The 20,376-nt window shown below is 45.3% G+C and overlaps 1 protein-coding gene across 1 annotated transcript; it reads left to right on the forward strand.

Moving 5' to 3' along the window:
* The first annotated feature begins 1,534 nt into the window (after window positions 1-1,534).
* Window positions 1,535-20,101, forward strand: LOC125738412 (ubiquitin-conjugating enzyme E2 H). Its single transcript, XM_049007315.1, has 7 exons — window positions 1,535-1,822; window positions 12,874-12,950; window positions 14,016-14,090; window positions 14,643-14,682; window positions 15,197-15,249; window positions 16,129-16,257; window positions 16,460-20,101. The coding sequence occupies exons 1-7, from the start codon at window positions 1,770-1,772 to the stop codon at window positions 16,582-16,584; spliced, it is 552 nt and encodes a 183-aa protein (XP_048863272.1). The 5' UTR covers window positions 1,535-1,769; the 3' UTR covers window positions 16,585-20,101.
* Window positions 20,102-20,376: the final 275 nt, after the last annotated feature.

Raw genomic sequence — 20,376 nt, forward strand, 5'->3', positions numbered from 1 at the left:
AATGTTGCCTCCCCTCTGTGTTTATGTGGAGTTTGCATGCTGTGCTTGGGTTGTGTAGGTTTCCTCTACCGATATAAATGTCACACTAGCTGGTGTCCCTATATTTTGGCCTGTTTCTGCCTGAGATAAATTCCAGCCCTCCTGACAGCGCAGATAATTCAGGGACTAATCACAATGCCTATTCTGCCTATAGCTAGAACTGACCTTCTTTAGAAAAAAGCAGTTGGAAGATGAGTCGACAATATCAATACAACAGGGCTAATGTAGAGCAGCATGGCTTATAAAACAATTTCTACGAAACCCCTGTTTCATATAAAAAGACACCTTGGGAAAAATGTGATGTTTCTGGTTGGGGTTATACTAAGGCACACTACTCAGTGTTTGTACTGAGGTGAGATGCATGGATGGAAAAACACGGTTGCCCTCCTTTAAATGCAGAGTTGTTTTACTTGGAAAGGAACATGGAAAGTAAATTTGATGGTACTGCCAACAAGGTGAAGCAAACAGGTGCCAAAGTGTTTGTTTGGTGAGGCTGGTCTTGCTCTGATTTATACAGAGGGTGTGTTCCTCACTGGAAGTAATTGACCTGTATGGGTGGCCTGTTTTATTATAAGTATATTGGACAGTAGGCTGATTACTGGGATGGACTGGCATCTCATCCAGTAAGTCCCCAGCTTGTGCTTATGGGTTAGACTCCAGACTCAGCGATACAATGTAATGGATAAGCCATTAATGGATAACTAATGCTTGAATGGATACATAACATTATAATTTGTCACTGAAAATCACTGAAAAAGGTCCTGAAAGGGCCTAATTCTCCGACCAACATGTGCAGGGGACAGAGATCTGGGGATGCACATCCCTGTTTAGCCAGAAATATTTAACTTGAGTTTGTGAGTGAGCTTTAAGAGTATTGAGCACCCTGTGTAGTTTGGGGGGATTAATGAAGAAAAATGATTTTTTTTTTTTCCTTTTTGTCAGACATCGGGCAGCACAATTATGCACAGCCAGTGGTTAGTGACCAGCTATAGCTGCTTCTTAACACATACATTTCTTAAAATTAAGTTTTGATTTTTAAAACAAGTGAGGGCTCTAATTATTATATGTTTAATCCATGCAATGCAGAGATTTCTTAAAGCAGTCGTTTGTCTCAGGTAAACACTTGTTAGCGTTTCTGAGAAACTCATTTTTATGTAATTTACCTTTTCTAGCAGTGTTTGATATTGTGCATGACTCGATATTTATCAGCAGGTTGGAGCAGCTCAGGCTAGGTCCTTCGGATTCTGATAGCTGGCTTTATTTATACGGATAAATATAACTGCAACATTAATGTTGTTTTCAGGATCATTTTTCACTTAACTTGTCATTAAGGCGCAAATGAAATACATGTAATTTTTTATACCTATTGAACTCATGTCAGAACTAGGTTTTGACGCTCTGGGTGTTCACCAATTCTAATAAAACTACACCTCTAGCACGGCGATTTATTTTGACGCAAACCAATAAAACTTTGGTGTTTAAACGACTGTCGCTGAAATACTGCGTCAATGGCGGAGGGATAGAGGCTTTAGGACAGAGAGCAAGAGAGGCAGCGGATACCAAGATAGCGAGAAATAGCTGCGGAGCGAAAGTGGGGGTTGCGTTGAATAATTTTGTGTGGTCTGCGATTTGCTGAGGCAAATGAAAAACAACAAATAATACAAAACTCCGCCGTTCAAACGACCGAGAGAGGAGATCATTACATTGTTATTCTACAGAGGAATATAAAAATGTCGTCTCCAAGTCCGGGTAAAAGGCGAATGGATACCGACGTGGTGAAACTGTATCCTTTTCAGAACATAAACAACAGAAACAAGAAAAGATATTTTCGTTATATGATAGAAAATGTAATGACAGCTGTTTTAATATCATAACGCTGTCATTTAAAATCTTATTTGGTATTTGCCTGACAGAAATGTGTTTTCTGAGTAAATAATCACGTATGGTTGATCTTAGGGTTTTATGACAACAAAAGTAAAAAATTATGTTTTGATGGCCGCCTATGGTTCCCTTTATGAATTTGATACTGTTGTTGTTAACATGGCCGGTATCGTCCCATTTAGCTTTGTCATTTGGGTGTAATCATCGTAGCTTTGGGATATTGCTTTTGTCATTTGTTTGCTGGGTAAGAAATTACAGGTATTGTTGCACCATTACTTGTTAGCATGTTAGCTAGCCACCGATAAAAGCCACGGCTCATCAAAACAACCATTACGTGCCATCTCGGTGTTTTTCCATTTCATTTTCGTCTCTCTGAGGAAAAGGGTTGAACCTTTGTAGTGAAGATGTATAATCCTTCGGATTGTGCAGTGGATATTTAGCTAGCTAGTGGCGGTTAATGGTGGAAAAATTAAATATATAAATAGCTACAAATGGGGAAACTGATGCATTGAAGCTGTTACAGCGATTAGTGTATAATTAGCTCAATCGTATGAGCTAAATTGTATGTTTTATTTCTAGATGCCTTGCTGACTCTAGACAATTAAAACATCTAAGTCATATTTTACACTCTTATTGCAAGTGGGTCTTTCAGCTGTTAACATCATTTGTTTGTTTACGTTAGCAAACAAGCCGTCATTGTCATTCACAGTGGACGTCTGGCCTTTTCGCTGTAATATTATAAACCCCCTGAAAATGGCTTTGGGGTTTTGTATGTGCCGAACGATTTAGCTAGTTGCTGGTTGCGGAATTTGTGTTAATCATTGTCCCGTTTGTATATCTGACATGGGCTTGACTGTGTCCAACTTCAACACGGAGAGCCACCAATAACTCTACGGTGTTTTATTTCCTACTTATGGACCGTAGGATGTCCATTTTCCGGGACGTAATGTAAAGGCCTACTGCCAACTTTGTTACAACACAAAAGTTGTTGAGGGTGTGGGTGTGTTTTTTTTTCCTTGTTCCACTCTCTTCCTCTCTCATAAATTGCTCAAAACACACAAAAAACGCGTTTCTTTTCCATTGTATTGTGATCTGTTAACTTATCACTGTGAAACATATGCACTTATTGTACACGTATGAGTTAATTATTATTTAGAATAGATGCATGTGTTTCGTTTGTTTTGAGACGGTACCCCCCCATCCCTCCGATCTCCTGCTATGTATAGGTAGGGTATAGACTTTTAATGTCTAATCACGGGGGACGAAGTGGTTCTTCCGAAACGGAGCACCGTCGGCGCCGCAGCCACACACGGTAACGTATCTCCGTTTACGTCACCCGGGCCGGCGGCCCTAAACGACGATGCTGCCGCTTTTGTTGTTTCCGTCCTTCGATGATTCTGAACCGCGTTGTAATAAACAGGAACCAGAACCGTAATAATCTGAAGAAATGCGGCATATATATTTTTTTAAAACCCACTCGAGCACACGGAGCTGTTTTCTCCGTGTCCCCCCCTCGAGTAGTTTAGTCACTATCCCATTTTCTGTCGATGTTGCGGTGTCGCAAACTTCAGCCGTAGTTATCGCGGAGTTCCTGAAGTATTTGCGAGCTTCGAAGATGGTGAGGACGGCTTGTTTTTGTCCTCTTGCGGTGGAAACTGGCGCACTGATTGGCTAGTTTGTTACTACCCGGAAACTAGTAGGGGGCGGGACTAAAACAGCTGATGCAGAGTGACAGCGAAGCGTGTTGGTACTGGCAGTGGTGGAGATCCCACCTGCTGAATTTGATCAGTTTTAGGTTATTTTGGAGTTGTGTGCCTGTCTGTATATTGACGGTTGCAGGCAAGAAACGTTATTAGAAGCTTGTTATATGCGTGTAGAGTATTTGTTTGCATCTCAGTAGAACTAGTATGGACTTAAATTGATTATGAAGAGAAAATCGTGATTACACATTTTTATCCCTGTTTATTGAAATAATCAGTTGGAGTTCAAAGGAGAATGAATGCAAATTCACATTGGTTAATTATATATGAAATAGAGATGGGGTTAGTTGCGGGTGCACAGGCCAATAAGAGGCCGCCTCTGTGTGTCAAACTATAGTTGGTGTGCAGGCTGTAATGTGATCGGTGATGTAAGAGGAAGGAGGTTTCAAAACTTTTCCAGGGGTGGCTGCTGTCTGATTTAAGGCTGATTTATACTTCTGTGTCATAGGGTACAGTGTACTCTGATGCCTGTAGTTACATCTATGGGGAGGTGTGTGTCAGGCTGTAGTGGAGGGTGCCTACAGTGTACCGATGGCATAGATTTTATGCAGAAGTGTAAATCAGCCCTTAGGAGTGTGAAGACCACCGGCAGGGTAGTGGAGTCCCTCCCCCCCACATTAGCCTGAGGAACAACTAGCTAACCTGCAGGATTAACTTGCTTTGTGTCCTCTCCTCTGGAATTAGCACATTCCTGCTCTCCACAGTCTTGTGTCATTCTTGCACTGTGGGGATCAGCCGCTGCCTGTACTGTGTCCTGTGCCACTGAGCATGTGCGGCACATGAGTTCGTGCATGCGTGCGCGTGTGCGCCCGTATATCCGCGTGCCTGCTCCGGATCCTCCCGTTTTGCCATTGCACCATAACCTGAAAATGGCACGCAGCTCCGAGATCGTTCCTGAGGGTGCAGCGTCCGCTGGGGGGAGCCAGGCAGCGGGAGGGAGAATTCTGTTGGATGGGTGAACATCTAATGAATGTCAGACCGACCTCTGAATGGAGCTTCAGTGCAGATTAAGCTACCACAAAAGATATGACCTGTGAAGGCGTCTATGCCGGCTATATTACTGGTGTGTCACTGCTATGGTTGGGCTTGGTGTAGCCTGGATGGGGTGGGGGGCAGGGACTGGCAGCACAGCTGTCTGGAGAGGTGGGCTTTTTTTCTTTGTGTCATTATCCCACAACCGCTGAAGCAAGTCTTTGTTATTCCAGTAACTGTCTTTAAATTACTGACTTCACCCGAGTTTTTAAGACTTCCTTCACTGAATGAAACACTCTTGTCAGGCAAATAAGTCCACCTGTGTCTTTTATATTTACACACGTTGAAATACCCAGAAATGAATAGGCATTGTAGACCCTGATGAGGAGAAGACTTGTCAATATATAAACCATTCAGCGAATTGCACTGCTTGGCGAATTGTCAGTTTTATTTATTTATATTCTGTGTATCATGCTTGCACTGTTATGTGAGTGAAAACCATAGTAGAGGCTGCTTGACACTAGCTACAAAGGTAGACAGTGAGATGTTTTCGTGTTTAATATCTTAACATGCATTTCATTTTTAGGTTGAGATAGGCGAGTGTTAAACTTTACTGGCCTCATTGTATACAGAGCAAAGAACTTAAAGTAAAATCAAATTGTCAGACAGTTATTTCTTCTTATGATCTTTTTTATTCCAGTAAAGTTATTTAATTTACTTTATTTTCAACATTGACTATTTACAGTAGTATTTCCGTTACATATTTGATGTGTACCAGAAAGGTTTATGATTAATATGTCTGCAAATTGTAAACTAATCATCTCTGAGGACATCACAATTTATGTAGATTATGTATCTAATTCTGGAGTTGTATGTTTAAATATTTATGTCATTTCAGTTCTGTCTTTAAAGTTTATAAATACTTACCACCCAGACTATGCATTATGTGCTTCCCAGCCATAAGTAACTCTGCCAGAAGTGAGTGAATAGACGCCTCTGTTTATGCTGGAGGTGGGACTAACTCAGGTGTAGGTTTGCAGGTTGGCATGCAGAGGTATTTGTGTCGTGTTTGGCTCAGGAGGCCATTGTTGAAAAGGCTGAATCGTCTTGCCTGAGGTGTCAGACCGCCATGTTTAACTGAGCCCCAGTTCTGAAATTCATAATTTGGCATATGGCTGTAACGTCACATCTCCTGATAAAATAGCTCTCCCTCTTCAGTGTGGGTAACGCTCTGCTCTTTCTGCTGACAAGCTGCCCATTTAAGTATAAGCCTTTGCTAAGTATTTAGAGTATGACAGATTGTTATGTGCACTCAGAACTACTGTATGTGGTTGTTCCCACTTCGTAACGGAAATGTTATTCTTTTGAATGTGAGAGATGATTTAAAAATTCCAGAGCAGGCGGTCGCGTTGCCCTCAAATTATAGAATAGTTACAGCAGCCTGAAGGGAGACGTGAGCATAATTTTTAAGAAGTGAAGGATTTCGATTAGCGTCTGCATATTCTCCTTTTGTTTTGGTCTGTTAGTGCTGCCATGTGCCTGTGTCTGAATTAGCTTCGTTTTCACCTAAAAGTCTTTTGAGTGTGTGGAAATGAGTTCCCTGAAGCATTTTTCCCTGCGTGTCTCGTGGGACGCCACAGTATCAGAATAAGTCGAACCATTCAGATGTGCTTTTTCTTGTAAGGGGGGAGGGGGGACGACGACAACCTGGCATCGATTTGTCATTTTAAATTTACGGCTCTCATTGTTCGACCCTCTCAGAAGGACCTTTGAGCAGAGCCCAAGGGCCTGGTGTCCGTGAGGCTCTTGGATTGTCCCCAGCTTGTCCTGCTTCTGGTCCATGTGGCGTGAGCCTGGTTGTGTGCCCGAGTACTGGAAGCCGCAGGCCCCCAGGCGGGGACTGTGCAGCGGGGAGGGAGAGCCAGGTGTCAGCGCTTCCTGAAAGGCCTGATTAATCTTAGCACCAAGGCTTTTAATGAATGTGTGATTTTGTATAAAAGAATTGTGTAATAGATTAAAAATGGTCGTTTTTCTTCGGGATCTGCATTGCACTATGCACAGATGTTTTGCAGACTCAGTGAGAGCACACTGACTTCGTTGTCAACCTTCATTCCCCTTTGTAGTTTTTTTTTTTCCCCCTTTCCACTGCTTGTGTTCCCATTGCGTGTATTGGAACGGGGGTTAACCGGTGTGAAAAAGGACCCATGGGTGTTCAGCAAGCTGCCTGCCAAGAATGCTAACAGCTAGATTTTCTGTCTTGCCTCACCTATTGTGTCTCGCCGACTTCAACTCGCATCGATTCTGCACCTGACACTGCTTTGTAGCCCTATGCAGACAGCAGACACCCCTCCTCTCCAAAATCAAGCATGGGGTTAGGGGGGGTGAGTGGGGGGGGGGGGGCTTCTCAAACGAACTCCCTGAGATGACTGGCTCTTTGTTCTGCCCCAGCCAGGCTCAGAAGTCTCTCCGAAGCTGAGAGCTGAAAGATTATTATGGCATGTTATTCCTGTGACAAGTGTTCGTTGAATGTTATGCAAATGAGCCCCCCCCCCCCCCCCCAGCTCAATGCCTGTCCTGCGACGTTGTCCTGAGCTGCAGAAAGGCTGGTCACTTGTGAAGGCGAGGTGTGAGATTCATATCACGCGACGGAATTGCCATGGTGGGCTTCCCATCGAAACCTAGATAGACTAATGCTCCCCTCTTGACTGTAAGTCGCCTTTTTTTGCATCGAGGGGTTGCCTTTTTATAGTAAATGGTAAAATAAGTAACACTGTGGAATGCGATAGACCTGTCTTTGTGCCAGTATATCAGCGTATATTGGCCAGCTTGTGAAAAAAAGACTCTTCAGTGACTTTGTGTTCGCTGTGCTCAGACAAAGAAATGCCTAATGTCTCTAAACTTGTAAGAAAAGCTACAGTTCCAGCGTGTGTGTGTGTGTGTGTGTGTGTGTGTGTGTCTGTGTCTGTGTCTGTGTCTGTGTCTGTGTCTGTGTGTGTGTGTGTGTGTGTGTGTGGTGGACCAGATGCTTAGTCAGTAGTTCTGGTTATTGTGCATAAGAAGAGTCAGAGTGCTGGTTACTGACTTTCTAGCTGTTCCAGTGAGTGTATAGGGGGTCGGCTGAGCTGCAGTGGGCCAAACAGCACTTTTGGTGGCACCACTGGTTTGGCAGGCTCCGCACACCCGTCCCCGTGTGATTTAATTTCTAGGAACTTGAAGCATGATGCGGCATGCAGAGCGGCCCACCTGACCTTTGCGAGGCATGGTTCTCCAAGACCAAAAGCTATTTACAGTAGTATTTTAATTTGTCCCATCTGTGGTTCGGGCGCCCATTGATATGCAAAGTGGGCGGAGTTTCAGACTACTCATGCAAGAACACAAAGTCATAGAGAACAATCCAGTGAACTGTCCCAGTGGGGAGTAAGCACCTCTCAGGAATAAGGTTTGCTATGTGACACCAAATCAGACACGAATGGCCGTCTGCAGGATGCTGTTCTAGTTGACGTTTTCTTAATCGGATATTATAATCAAGAATTTAATAAACAAGATTGCCAGATCCAGTTCTGGTTTGATATGGTTCCATTAACCAAAGTCCATTTTGGTACAGCTGGCCCCAAAGTAAGAATGAGATCTGTTCAGTGGTCTGGTTAATGGAAGTTTCATGATGGGCCTTCAGATTGAGTTTCTCGCAAGGTAGAGGGGCAGACAACTTCAGAATTAAAAGCTGCTCAGTAACATATATGGCTGAATTTTTATTTTTAGAGTTCGCCGTGGACTGACTGCCTGCCCTACCATGTTTACTGATGTCTGGGTCAAGACTGAGTAGGTTACAGACATGTGGAGTATGTTTGTGAAGCTGAACTCTTAACTGGTCTTATCGTGATCCAGGCATCTGCCCCTGAGATGCGCACTGATGTCCCGGCTGCCCTGTACCGCGCTTCTCCTCTGTGTTTGCTTTAGGGTGTGGTGGTGCTTTGCGGGTTGTGACCCTATCAGGGCCTCCCAGTAGTGGGGTTATCTCTAAGCAGCAGAGGGGGGGGGGAGTGTTGGCAGAGCCTGTGTGAGAGGCTGGCTAACATGACTGGAGAACATGGTGTCCAGGGTAGAGGACCTGCCCCCCCCTTATCAGTCAGGCTTGTACAAGTGTCCAAAATGGGGGGGGGTTGAAATCCAAGTTAAGGTTTTGGCGACTTTTAAAACGAAGTAATTATTAAAATGTTTTTCGGTTAACATAATCAGTTCCTGCCAGTCATTGATAAAGAGAGTCTGCATAGAAAGGGCTAACCAATGAGGTTATGTGGCCCATTGCAGTATTTCTCAGTCCAGTCTGTGGGGACCGCCAGTCAGTACCAGGTATTCGGTGTTCCTGATTGGCTGGAGCTGGGAGGGAGCTAAAATGTGGACTGTCTGGAAGCTCCCCGAGGACTGGGATGAGGAACGCTGGCCTAATGCGATGTCTTAGGGGGTTTGTTTGTTCAGTTTGCGTACCAGCTGCGCGAGGCATCTGTCCATCTTTTTCATGAACGGCTGCTGCTGATTAATGTCTTGCTCAGGTAGGGGCTGTTTGGGGCTCTCGTCTGCTGCCTGCTCCACTGTCTTTGTTTCAGCAGGGGTTTAATCTCTGTCAGCCACATCGTTGCAGCCGGCCAGGCAAGGGCCCTTTTGTCGCTTAGTTACGCAGCGTCCTGTCCTTTATCTCGTAGAGGTGACAGGAGACGGTGCATCCTCGAGGTTTAACCGCGTGTGGCCTTGCGCCGGAGCTGCAGGTGCGGGAGGCAAATGGGAACTAGATCCAGGAAGCAGGGGTGGGCAATCTCATGCGGAAAGGGCCATCATGTATGCAGATTTTCGCTGCAACTCTCTAATTAGATTACTACTGATTGGATGAAGATTCCTAAAACCTGGGTTTGAACAGCTGACCTAAAGGTTATTTCTTAAATCCTGCCTACACACTGGCCCTTTGTGGGTAGGATTGCCCACCCCTGCAGTTAAGGCCATTGGGGTGTGGGTGGCCCTGAGCTCCGAGGGCTGGTGTGCATGCAGGTATGCATTTGTTCTGTTTTGTGTCAATGTAGAGTCAAGTGTACCTAAGCGTGTCTCATTTCTACATACTCCCTGTGTGTGTGTGTGTGTGTGTGTGTAAGGTATATGTAATGTAAATATAGATTCCCTTTGTGTTCCTATGTGCCTTGGTCTGTAATTAGGACTCCTGCTTGTGCTTAAGGGATCTGACCTTGTCTGACCGCCTTGAAAGGTGTTGGAATTCCTCTCCTTTCTCTCTGGACAACCTGGGCTCACACTAAGTTCCTAGCAGGCTGCTGGACGTCTCTGCCGAGCTGAAAGAGAGAGGCTCTGTTGAATGGCAGGGTGTGTAATGTTGTGACTCGTGAGGCAGGTGGAGGAGAGTGTAGCGTCCTTCATCACTTATGATCCTCGTGGTCTGATTTGTGACCTCCCCCCTCCCCAGCCAACCCAAAGACCATTCGGCTGATCGTGTAGCTTCAGACCTTCAGGGAAATATGTGTGAGATGGAAGGGGCCATTCCGCGTGGGGGCAGCCAGCGTTATTTTCAAGAAAAAAAACGGGAGGTCAGTCTGTAAAGCCGTCCCAGCATCGTGGGGTGTGCACAAGTGCTCCAGTGTGGAATTCAGCCAATTCCAGGCAGACTACTCCCCGCCCCCCCCCCCTTCCCCACAAGGCTGGGTTTCAGGGTGTCAGCTCCACTTGGGGAGCTGAAGAAATCTGCTTTGTTTATGAATGTCTCCTCCCCTTTAAGAAGGAACCAGGAATGATCAGTGAGCCCCACTGTTTAAAAAACCGTTTTCACTCGCTGAAAAAATATGAAACTGGGTCCTTTTGTTTTGCCCCCGCCCCCCCCCCTTACCACCCAACCCCCTCCCACCCCCAGTTTTTTTCTCTGCTTTCTATCCCCTTTATGGAATAGCCTTGAGGAATCCAGACGACCATGTATGTAATCAGTTGCACACGGCACGATTATTCCATGTTGAAACACTGTTTGTTTTAACGGTGAATGATATGCCCGTTTAGTGGTTCAGGACTCGGTTTTGAGAGTCTGAAAATGGCTGTCAGATGCAGACTTGCTCTTCCTCTCTGGAGGGCTACAGGGAAGGAGCGAGGTCCTTTCCATCTGGATCTGCTGCCATGTACTGCAGCCTGAACTCGAAATAAATCTCCAGTGCGATTTAACCCTATAAAGGCTGTTTCAGGCTGTACCCTGCGATGCAGCCTGTGGACACAGGCGATCTGTTCGGTTGCATCAGGTTAGTCATATGAAGATGTGTGATTAGTAAAATTGAACCCAAAATTAAAAAAAATAAAAAATTTTAGTACACTTTATAGTTATGTGTCATGATTGAAATGACTTCGTGGTTTTATTTCGTACAAAAATGTCATGTGCTGTAAAATTTGGGGGGGGGGGTGTTTCCATTTGATTCGATTCAAACAGAACACATCATGTGAAAAAAGAGGAAATAGTGTCCTTCCCAAACCCCCCAGTGTTCTGCTGTGGATGGTGGGGTTGGGAACCCCCTGCTTTCTGTAAGTTGGGGGTCAGATTGCGGAACTTTTCATTTTGGCTTTTGTGATCACCCTGATGTTTACAGTTTGTGCATCATGAAAATGCTCCCATTCCCACTGTCACATGGAACTCTGTGTCCAAGGAAGGGATCTGAGATCTGTTTACTAAGGAGGGTCATTCAGACCCAGAGGCCAGATCAGAAGCTGGAAGTGGAAGCCAGCACAGGGGCAGCTGAAGTGGGCTGGCCAGTTGGCCGCCTCAGCTCGCGGGAGCAGGTCTGCGAATGGGCCGCCTCGGCTGTGGTGGCTGGGCCGCTGGCCTTTCATTGCGGCCTTACCGCAGTGTGTGGGGTCCCTGCGTGGTGCTGCACCTCCCCTTTCCACAATGGCAGGAGTGACAGGCGTGACGGAGGGGGGGTGGACTCAAAATCCACCGGGCTCGATTCCGCAGGCCACGCCTTCGCCCTCGCAGCATAGGACTCGGAACAGTCCATCTCCGCAGGGGTAGCGGGGGTGATTGCCAGCCCTTGGAGATGCAAATAAGATGCGGTCAGGGCCATGCTGGGGTCCCGATGAGGCCCAGATTTCCCAAGCAATGGTGAAGGTCCCCCCCAGTCCCCGAGAGCCCCGGAGTGGCTGAACATGCTGCATCATCAGCCACGGCAACGCTGGCCCTCATTCAGTTTCCACAGGCGTCCTGAGAAGCTCCTGGCTTTCCTGATGGTCCGTCTGGTGCTCCGCCATGCCCCAGCCATTCCGCCTATTAATCGCTGTGATTGATTTATTGTGATTGTAAACACAGTGACCAGTGCACTTTGGGGCCCAAAGTCCTTCCTACAGCAAAACAGAACTGGAGGCTTCATTTCATGGCCTGTTAAAGTCCCCTAATTAAATTGGAAAGAGTTCATTTTGTATTGTATTTCACGGCGCGTTTTATGTTCGATTCTGTGCTTTCGGCGGTGCGAGTGAATTAATTTTATTTTCTCTACACACGGAGATGGACTGCCTCCATAAATGGATCGTTGTTTAATTTACAAACCTGCATAATGAGGCTTCATTGGAAAGATGCAGCAGCAACCCTGTTGCTTGGCGATGGCTAGTCCTGGAGGGTTTACAGTGTGCGTACCAGGTGGGTGGGAATCGATCCCACAACCACGTGCCCAGTGGTGTGCTGTTTTAATAACGTGAATGACTAGGTCCATTTGGGTTCTTAGTTCCTCTTGATCAGCTTTTCCTTTCTACCCCCACTAGACTCCTTCTGAACCCTTATGACGGATCGCAGTGGCCTGTCTGCTGAGCGGGAGCCCCCAGGTTTAATTTAGACGACACTCTGCCTTATTCGTGTTTTTCTGAGAAGGCGAGGAGCGTGCTATATCTCCACGTTATTCCTCTGTAAATATTGTGCAATCAGCATACAGCATCTGTTAAGTGCGTACGGTGTCTGAAAATAGAGCGCTTTGTGCAGGGGATGCCGGCTGTTCAGGGGAATTTGCAACTTTGCAGTTGTGATGAGTTTGGAGGTGATGTGCTAGGAGTCGCTCCTCAGGTCGGGGTGGGCAGGGGGGATGGTCAATGGGGTTGGTGGGGACCCCAGAGAGGCTCAGCATACAAGGGTCCCAGGTCTCTGCTACACTCCTTGTACTCTGTGTAATGAACCTAAAACATTGTCCTTGACGCACCAACGCAGCATTGAAAGCAAGCATGAAGTCACCATCTTAAGTGGGCTCAATGAATTCGTAGTGAAGTTTTACGGACCACAAGGAAGTAAGTGCTGTCAGTGTGAAGAGGTGTGCTGTCTGTCTGTCTGTGTCTCTCTGTCTGTGTCTCTCTGCCTAAGCACCGCCCCTTTGTAAGAAAAGGACAAGTGATGAGTATGAAATAGCTCATTGAGACCATTTATTTTTGAGCTGTACATAAAGAAACGTCACCGTTTCAAAAAAAAAAAGTGGAGTCATCACGTCAGCTTGTGTTTTCCTTCTGCCCCCTTATGCCGCGTGAAAAGCTGCTCCCACCCAGGCTTTTTTCAGTGGGGGGGGGGAGAGAGAGAGAGAGAGAGAGAGAGAGAGAGAGAGAGAGAGAGAGAGAGAGAGAGAGAGATCAAGATGGGTTTGGGTAGTGTGGTGAGACGGGCGAACCGTCATGACTGTCTGAGGGTGGGGTAGCAAAGGCTGCGTGGAAGGAGGAAATGGTTGTCATTCTTCCTCATTGCACAGCTGTTAAAAATACCCCGTTAATTATAGCTGGAAAAGATGGGAGGCCTTTTCTCCTGTTTTTCCACCAGGCAGATGTCAGTGTCTCTGTAAATTCACCAGGCCCATGCGACTTTAAAAAGGTAGGCAAAGCTGGCCGAAGGTGCTGCCCAAAATATAAGTAACACGAGCTCTCAGCTGCGGCCCCCGCCCACTGGAGTCTGGCTGGGGTCGACTTGGCCCGTTTTAGCCCTGCCAGGTTCCTCTTTGGCAGACCTGTCTGGGGACTGCAGAGCTCCCTCCAGCTTTTCATCAGGCAAGTGAAGGGACGCTGCTGGCCCACCAGCCAGTGAATATCCGACGATGAGTCCCTGATCCCTTTCTGGAAGGTGACCAAAACAGTTAGATACAAAGAAAAACAGTCTGTTCAAGTTCATAGATGTGCAAAATGGGCAAGATTTAGATATGTTGTGGATAAGAGGATTCTACATGTACCAATATCGCCTCAAGTCTTGGAAATTATTCGTATTTGTTTGTAACACTATTTACTCTCCACGGTTACCCCTCCCCCCCGGTGTGTATGTCTCATGGTTGGATTCTGTATTCTTTTCTTTTTTTTCTCTTTTTTTTGTCTCTATAGCGCCATATGAAGGCGGAGTGTGGAAAGTGCGAGTAGACCTACCGGACAAATACCCCTTCAAATCTCCATCTATAGGTATAGCCATGGATTTCCCCACATCACTGTCACTATAAACAAAAAATGCCAGAGATTTGTTTTGTTTCTCGCTTCATCCCAGGAACACAGATATTTCCTCATTTTTGGATTTTAATATAACGGTTGAACCTGAAGGATGCTGCATCCCAGGTCAATTAAACTTCGCCTGTTTCCTGTCAAGCACACTTATCTCTGCAATGGGTTTGTCTTGCATTCTGTTTTGTGGGGACGACCTCTGACGAGGCATAGAAGTCATCAGCCCCGAGGCTTTGATACGTTATTAATGATCATGGTAAAATATTCAGTTAATCTCGTGGCTTTTTCATATGAATGGATTCGATAGCAGACAGATTCAGAACCTGAAAGCCTAAGTATGTAGACTGGCTAAATGCGCTTGTTTAGACTGGTCAACTTTGGGGGTGGAAGCCACATTCAAAAGTATAGGATCTAAATTATAACTCCTTTATGTTTGTTTCTAAGGAAGTTGAATGAAAATACCCAGAAAGTCGTCACGTTAAAAGTGTGACAGTTTTGTTTCTTTTTCCCTTCCAGGATTCATGAATAAAATTTTTCATCCCAACATCGATGAAGCGTAAGTGAAGATATCATTTCAACAATGAATTATGTACATAATAAAGCTGTCCTGTGTCTGACTCGCAGCTTGATTCGGAGTCTTTGAATCCGTTTTCTGCCAGGGTGGCTGCAGTATATTTTTCTTTCTGCAGACCATGAATTATGCCCACATTTTGAAACAGTTAACAGTCGATGTTCCTCTCTCTCCTTTCTGTCCAGCCGAGAGCAGAAACATCTGTCTGAATAGCGTAGGGCAATCTCCCTGACGCTTTCCTTCTGGGCAGTGAAAGTTGTAAACATTCAGTCACGGGGTATGAAATGCTGCACCAAGCGTGAATGGTGCTTATGTTTGTCACATGACACGCTTGCAAGCTGAGACCGACCTCCGGAGGTCCCCCCCCCCCTAGAGAGGGCGGGGGACCCAGCATTGACTCATTTGTGTCATGATGAGTGTCCTGCCGGAGGTGAGCCTTAAGAGGAGAGATGTGCCCTGTAGGGATTAACATCCATGCTGTTGCCTCTCTGCCTTCAAGGTCAGGAACCGTGTGTCTAGATGTCATTAACCAGACGTGGACGGCCCTGTACGGTGAGAGAAGTCCCACTGGGACATTTTTGTGTTCGGCTGGGGCTTGGGGCTTTTCAAGCTTTTCTTGGGCCTGTTTGGACCCGCTGCTGGGTGTCTGCTGCGGTGTAGTCTGGGGTATAGAGTTCTGCCCTCAGCAGAGCACCTTAATCCTCTTATTTCTCGTACTGCTAATGAGGTAATTCCTGGCACAGTCAAGGTTGTGAAGTGTCCCTATGTCTCTGAACGAAGTCCCTTTAACAAATGGTTAGCAGCATGTAGCTGGCTGTGCCGTCTTCTCATGTGCCAGTGCACCAACCCGAGACTCCATCCATCCATCCATCCGTCCATCCATCCGAACTTCTTGCTATATCAAAAACCAAACCAGAAAAATATATCCATCCTTTTGATTAGTCAGTATGAATGTATAGCTAAGTGCTGTTGAAAGTGCATTGTACTGTATTTTATTAACCTTTTTGCTTGTTACTGGTTTTGTTTAATTCCCACTAATCACTTCCTAATTAACTAATTGTTGGATTCATAGAAAATTCTGTGATTTTGATTGATTTACTGGAGCCGTGCAGATGGGGAAACACCGGTTGGCACCAGTCACTTTTATAAGCCATTTCATCCATTTCGTTCAATCAGCTTGCAAAAACCGAAAGTAGGAACTGCTGCAGTTATGAGAATTTTCTAGGCGTTCGAAGTAGCACTTTCGCACAACAGTGACAACCAGCTGAAACTTACAGTACTGCACCGATATAATTCATGTGACTTAGCAAGATGTACGTAGAACAATCAGAGGCCTACTGAACAAGTTTAACAACGTAGATGGAGTCCCTTTTCTGAAGGTAGAAATTTATCATTCTATTGGTACTAGTAAGAAATATATTTTCATTGCAGATCTAACCAATATCTTTGAGTCGTTCCTGCCTCAGCTGTTGGCGTACCCCAACCCCATCGACCCCCTGAATGGGGATGCTGCTGCCATGTATCTCCACCGACCAGAGGAGTACAAACAGAAAATCAAAGGTTAGCCTTCGTTTGTCTTCGTTTATTCTCATCATTTCTTTACCACCCTCTTCCCTATGGGACCCGGTACTATTCCTTGCTGCACCCTGCAGTTCCATCCCCTAGATAAGAGAAACCTTATGTGGGATGTTGCTGTTTACCTCACTGTATAGCAGTGGGGCACTGTGTAAATAACTGCCTTCCCTTTTTTTTTCCTCCGCAGAATACATCCAGAAATATGCAACGGAGGAGGCGCTGAAGGAGCAGGAGGAGGGTGCCGGGGACTCTTCGTCAGAGAGCTCCATGTCAGATTTTTCGGAGGATGAGGCCCAGGATATGGAGTTGTAGTACATTGCGGCTCCCTTAAACAACAGACTATATGGTTCCCTAACCCTGAGAAGCAGACTATGATATTCATATTTAAACAAGGCAATTTTTTTTTATTACTAAAACAAGGATTTTTATGGATATAGCGTTGGTGTGTATCTCACCCTGTATGTGTTCCTCATTTTCCCGGTCATCTGTCCGCCCGAGGCGCATTAGCGTTCCCACATTCCGCTGCATTAGCCTCGTAGCCTGACTGCATGCGCCGCGCTGCCCTCCAGTCTACTTCGCTCACGTGCAGCCGAACACTGTAGGACACGACGGGAAACCTCTCGCGGCGAGGCTGCGGGTAATGCTTGAGTGTGCTCCACCTCTCCGCGACCGATGCGCCGAAAACCCGGGGGGGGGGGGGGGGGAGGAGGGGGGGACATAAATTTAGGATGTCGCGGATGGTTGTCGCATCAGGAATGGGATGTGAAGCTCCCTTCCGTTTAATCTCCCCCCTTGAGACGTTTTTGTGTCGTTTTTTTTGGTTCAGATTGGATACATCCGTTAAACACTGTCTAACAGGTTCACCGCTTGCTATGTCTTTGCACTTAGCACAACTCTGCTGTAAAAGGCCGTTCTGGATGGGATTTCGTTGCTTTCAGAAGTTGTTGGAATAGGAATCATAAAAATGGGAAATGCGGCTTCAAGAACAATTTCAAGTGGGTTTTTTTTTTTTCTGCCCTCGGATCAGATTTTAAGATGCCATAATTCTTTTCACATTTGGATCCTTTGAGCCGTACCGAAAGAAAGCAAACATTTAAGAAGCGGCCGTTGTCCACTCCAAGGGAGAATGATTTCTGAAACCATTTGGCTGGTATGTTAATCTGCTGACTGTCGAGCCCCCCCCCCCCCCCCCCTCCAAGATTTAAAAGATTTTGTTTCTACCTATAGGTGGGCTTTCTTGAGTGTATTGCTAGGGGGAGGTGTAAATGAACGAGGTATGACTGTCCCGTCTCTGCGTGTGCTGTACCTGCCCCGGCCAGGACCTCCGAGTGTGACTGCACAGCCAAATGCGCCTGTCAGACCACGTAGCCGGAAACATCCTCTGCTGGTTTTGAAGACGGAGCCGCATTTAGGCAGACGGACAGGGTCTAATGGTGTCTGTTAAGCACAGAGACTTTTCTACTTTTCCTCCGTCAGAGCGAGTGGAATCTCGTCTTCCCAAGTGTCCGCCTCCCGCTCCCGAACTTCATCTTCTCAGTTTTTGGAAAACCTGTGCGTCTCTCTCTCTCCCTCCCTCTCTCTCTCTCTCTCTCTCTCTCTCTCTCTCTCTCCCTCCTCCCTCTCACCCCCCCCCGTCTCTGAACATCCTTTTGTACTTTGTGGCATGATACAGAAGTGAAGTTGTGTAGGGCTTTGAGCTAGTATACTATAAAAAGATAAAGTCCAGCTTGAATATCTTCTGTTCGAAGGCTAGAGTAACGTATGTAAAGCGTAGTGAATTACTTGGCTACTCACTAGATGGTGGTAAACGCAGGGGAATTTTCAGGTCTTTGTTACTGTGTTACACTTTAATCAACTTGCCTATCGCTTGTGCTAAACTATAATAGGTGTTTGACTTACGTAGGGATAGTTAGTTTGCTGGGTGGTGAATTCAAATTTAAAAATGTCTGGATTTATTACTTGTTTGGCTTGTTTGAACTAATGTCCTGTCAAGGAAAATATAAGTAATTTTTGTTTATTAATTCTATTCTGTGGTTTAAAAAAAAGATACCCAAAGATGTTAACATCCTTTCTTTTCCCTTTATGCAAGTTTTGGAAACATGTACAGGTCAGTGTTTGATACCATATGGGGATTTGGTTTAGACAAAACATGACATTACACCATGGAAGGAGAGCTGCCCAGGTGTGTCTCTGCTTATATGAAGAAATTATATGTTAAACCAGTAGAATGCAATCTATGCCACAATGGAATAAAAGATGAACTTTTTTTATTTAGATTTTTTTTATTTTAAATCCCCCATCTGTTTCCCTCTCTAAGACTCCAATGGGCTTGAACAATAATGGGAATTAGATGGTCCAATTTGGTCTTGACTAGAATCCAAACATCCAAATTGGGTCAGCCAGTTGATGTATGCCCAGTTAAGCTACTGGTTCTGGCCTGCAGCCTGGGAAACTAAGTGTGCTGAACTGACTGGTCATTCATGGCTTGTTCAACATGCCTATCAGTAGCAGACTGCTTTGAGCTCTGGGTTGTCCATCTTTATTTTTCAGTGAAAAGAGTGGCTTTTTATACCAAAACGCATTGTTCCAGTCCAGGTTCTGCAGTTCCTTCACGTACCATAAGAGTAAATTTGAATTCTTCCATCCCCCTTCCCATTTTGTGTGGTTTTATAAATATTTTTTGCAGCATTGTATTACAGTTCTTAAGTAAGAAACAGGAAAACATGGTTCATAATTTGAAGGAACATCTCTGGAATGTTACACAGTTTAAGAATTCTCTGTCCTGGCTCCTGTCCCTCAGAACGAGGGACACAAAAACACACTTTTTTAGGACCATGTCGTCGTTTCTGTAGTAAACTTTTTGAGCAGTGCATGGCAACATTGTTACATGACAATCTGTGTAGGCCATTAGCAACTGAACGCTAGCTCCCCCCCTTAAAAAAAAAAGAGTATATATTTGTTTGTTTTTTTTAGTCCTAAATTTAAGGTCTTAAATGAGAAAAAATATCCAAGACTCTGAAAGAACCTTAAATATGCTTCCCATGTAAATTTATTAAATAAATAAAATTATCTGATTATGTCTGTTGCAGGATTATTTTTTTTTCTTCCTCCTAAAATGAGTTCAGACCATTGGCTGTCAGGTGTCCCTCCCCAGCTGTACTTAAACCCGAGTCAGTGTGGTGGATGGAACAGGAACGGTGGCCTTGCATGTTCACCACTGTGGTTCCAAGACCCCAATCCCCAAACCAGCACCATACCCATCAGTGCACAGTCCGCCCTCTTGACTGTGCCAGCCTGTTTCTGTTTATCTTGGCGCGAGAGAGCAGTCGTCCGTCGGGGGTGCCGGATCGCTGAGATTCCCTAGGTGCGGCCCTCTGCACCCTTACCGATCTGCCCGCCCGTCTCGGTGCAGATCTGTTATGGGTCTGGGGGGGCGTCCACAGCACGGACAGCCAGCAGTCACGGCGACTCGCTCGACTCTCATCAAGCCTTGGAATTGTTCATCTGTAACACGTTGTGTCCCAGTTTGGTCTTTGGGGACAGACAGTCCACGTTTTTGCTGGGAGCAGGGAGGGAGCAAAAATGTGGTCTGCAGGTCCCCGAGGACCGGATTGGGAATCGCTGAGGTAATGACCACAGAACCCTTTCTTAGGTTTTTCTTGCATTTTCTTTTTTTTTTTATTCACTTTACTTTGAATTGTGACGTATGGGACATGGTCAAAGGTGACAAATGCCCTCAAATATGATTAAGACCTTTGAAATAGTTGTGTATAAATAAACTGTAAAAACTTTTTTTTTTTAATAAAAAGAGCAATGTATATGGATCTCATGTGGTTTGTTAGTGTCAATTATTCCCATTGATATTAATAGTTATTAATATTAGCTGGGGGTTAAGGGTCTTGCCAAGGTTATTAATATCATTAAATTATTAATATCAAAAGGATATTAGATAAAAGTGGTAATTCAATTATTTCATGTTAGTTGTTCATATTTACAGGAGTGGACAATGAGTTTACATTTTGTAGGTTAATTATTCTGGACCCACTGAAGCCATTTTGCAGTTTTGTTTGTCTTTTGCACAACTGACCTAAGTAATCGCGATTT

This window comes from Brienomyrus brachyistius, chromosome 3 (assembly GCF_023856365.1).
Source record: "Brienomyrus brachyistius isolate T26 chromosome 3, BBRACH_0.4, whole genome shotgun sequence".
NCBI classification, from domain to species: Eukaryota; Metazoa; Chordata; class Actinopteri; order Osteoglossiformes; family Mormyridae; genus Brienomyrus; species Brienomyrus brachyistius.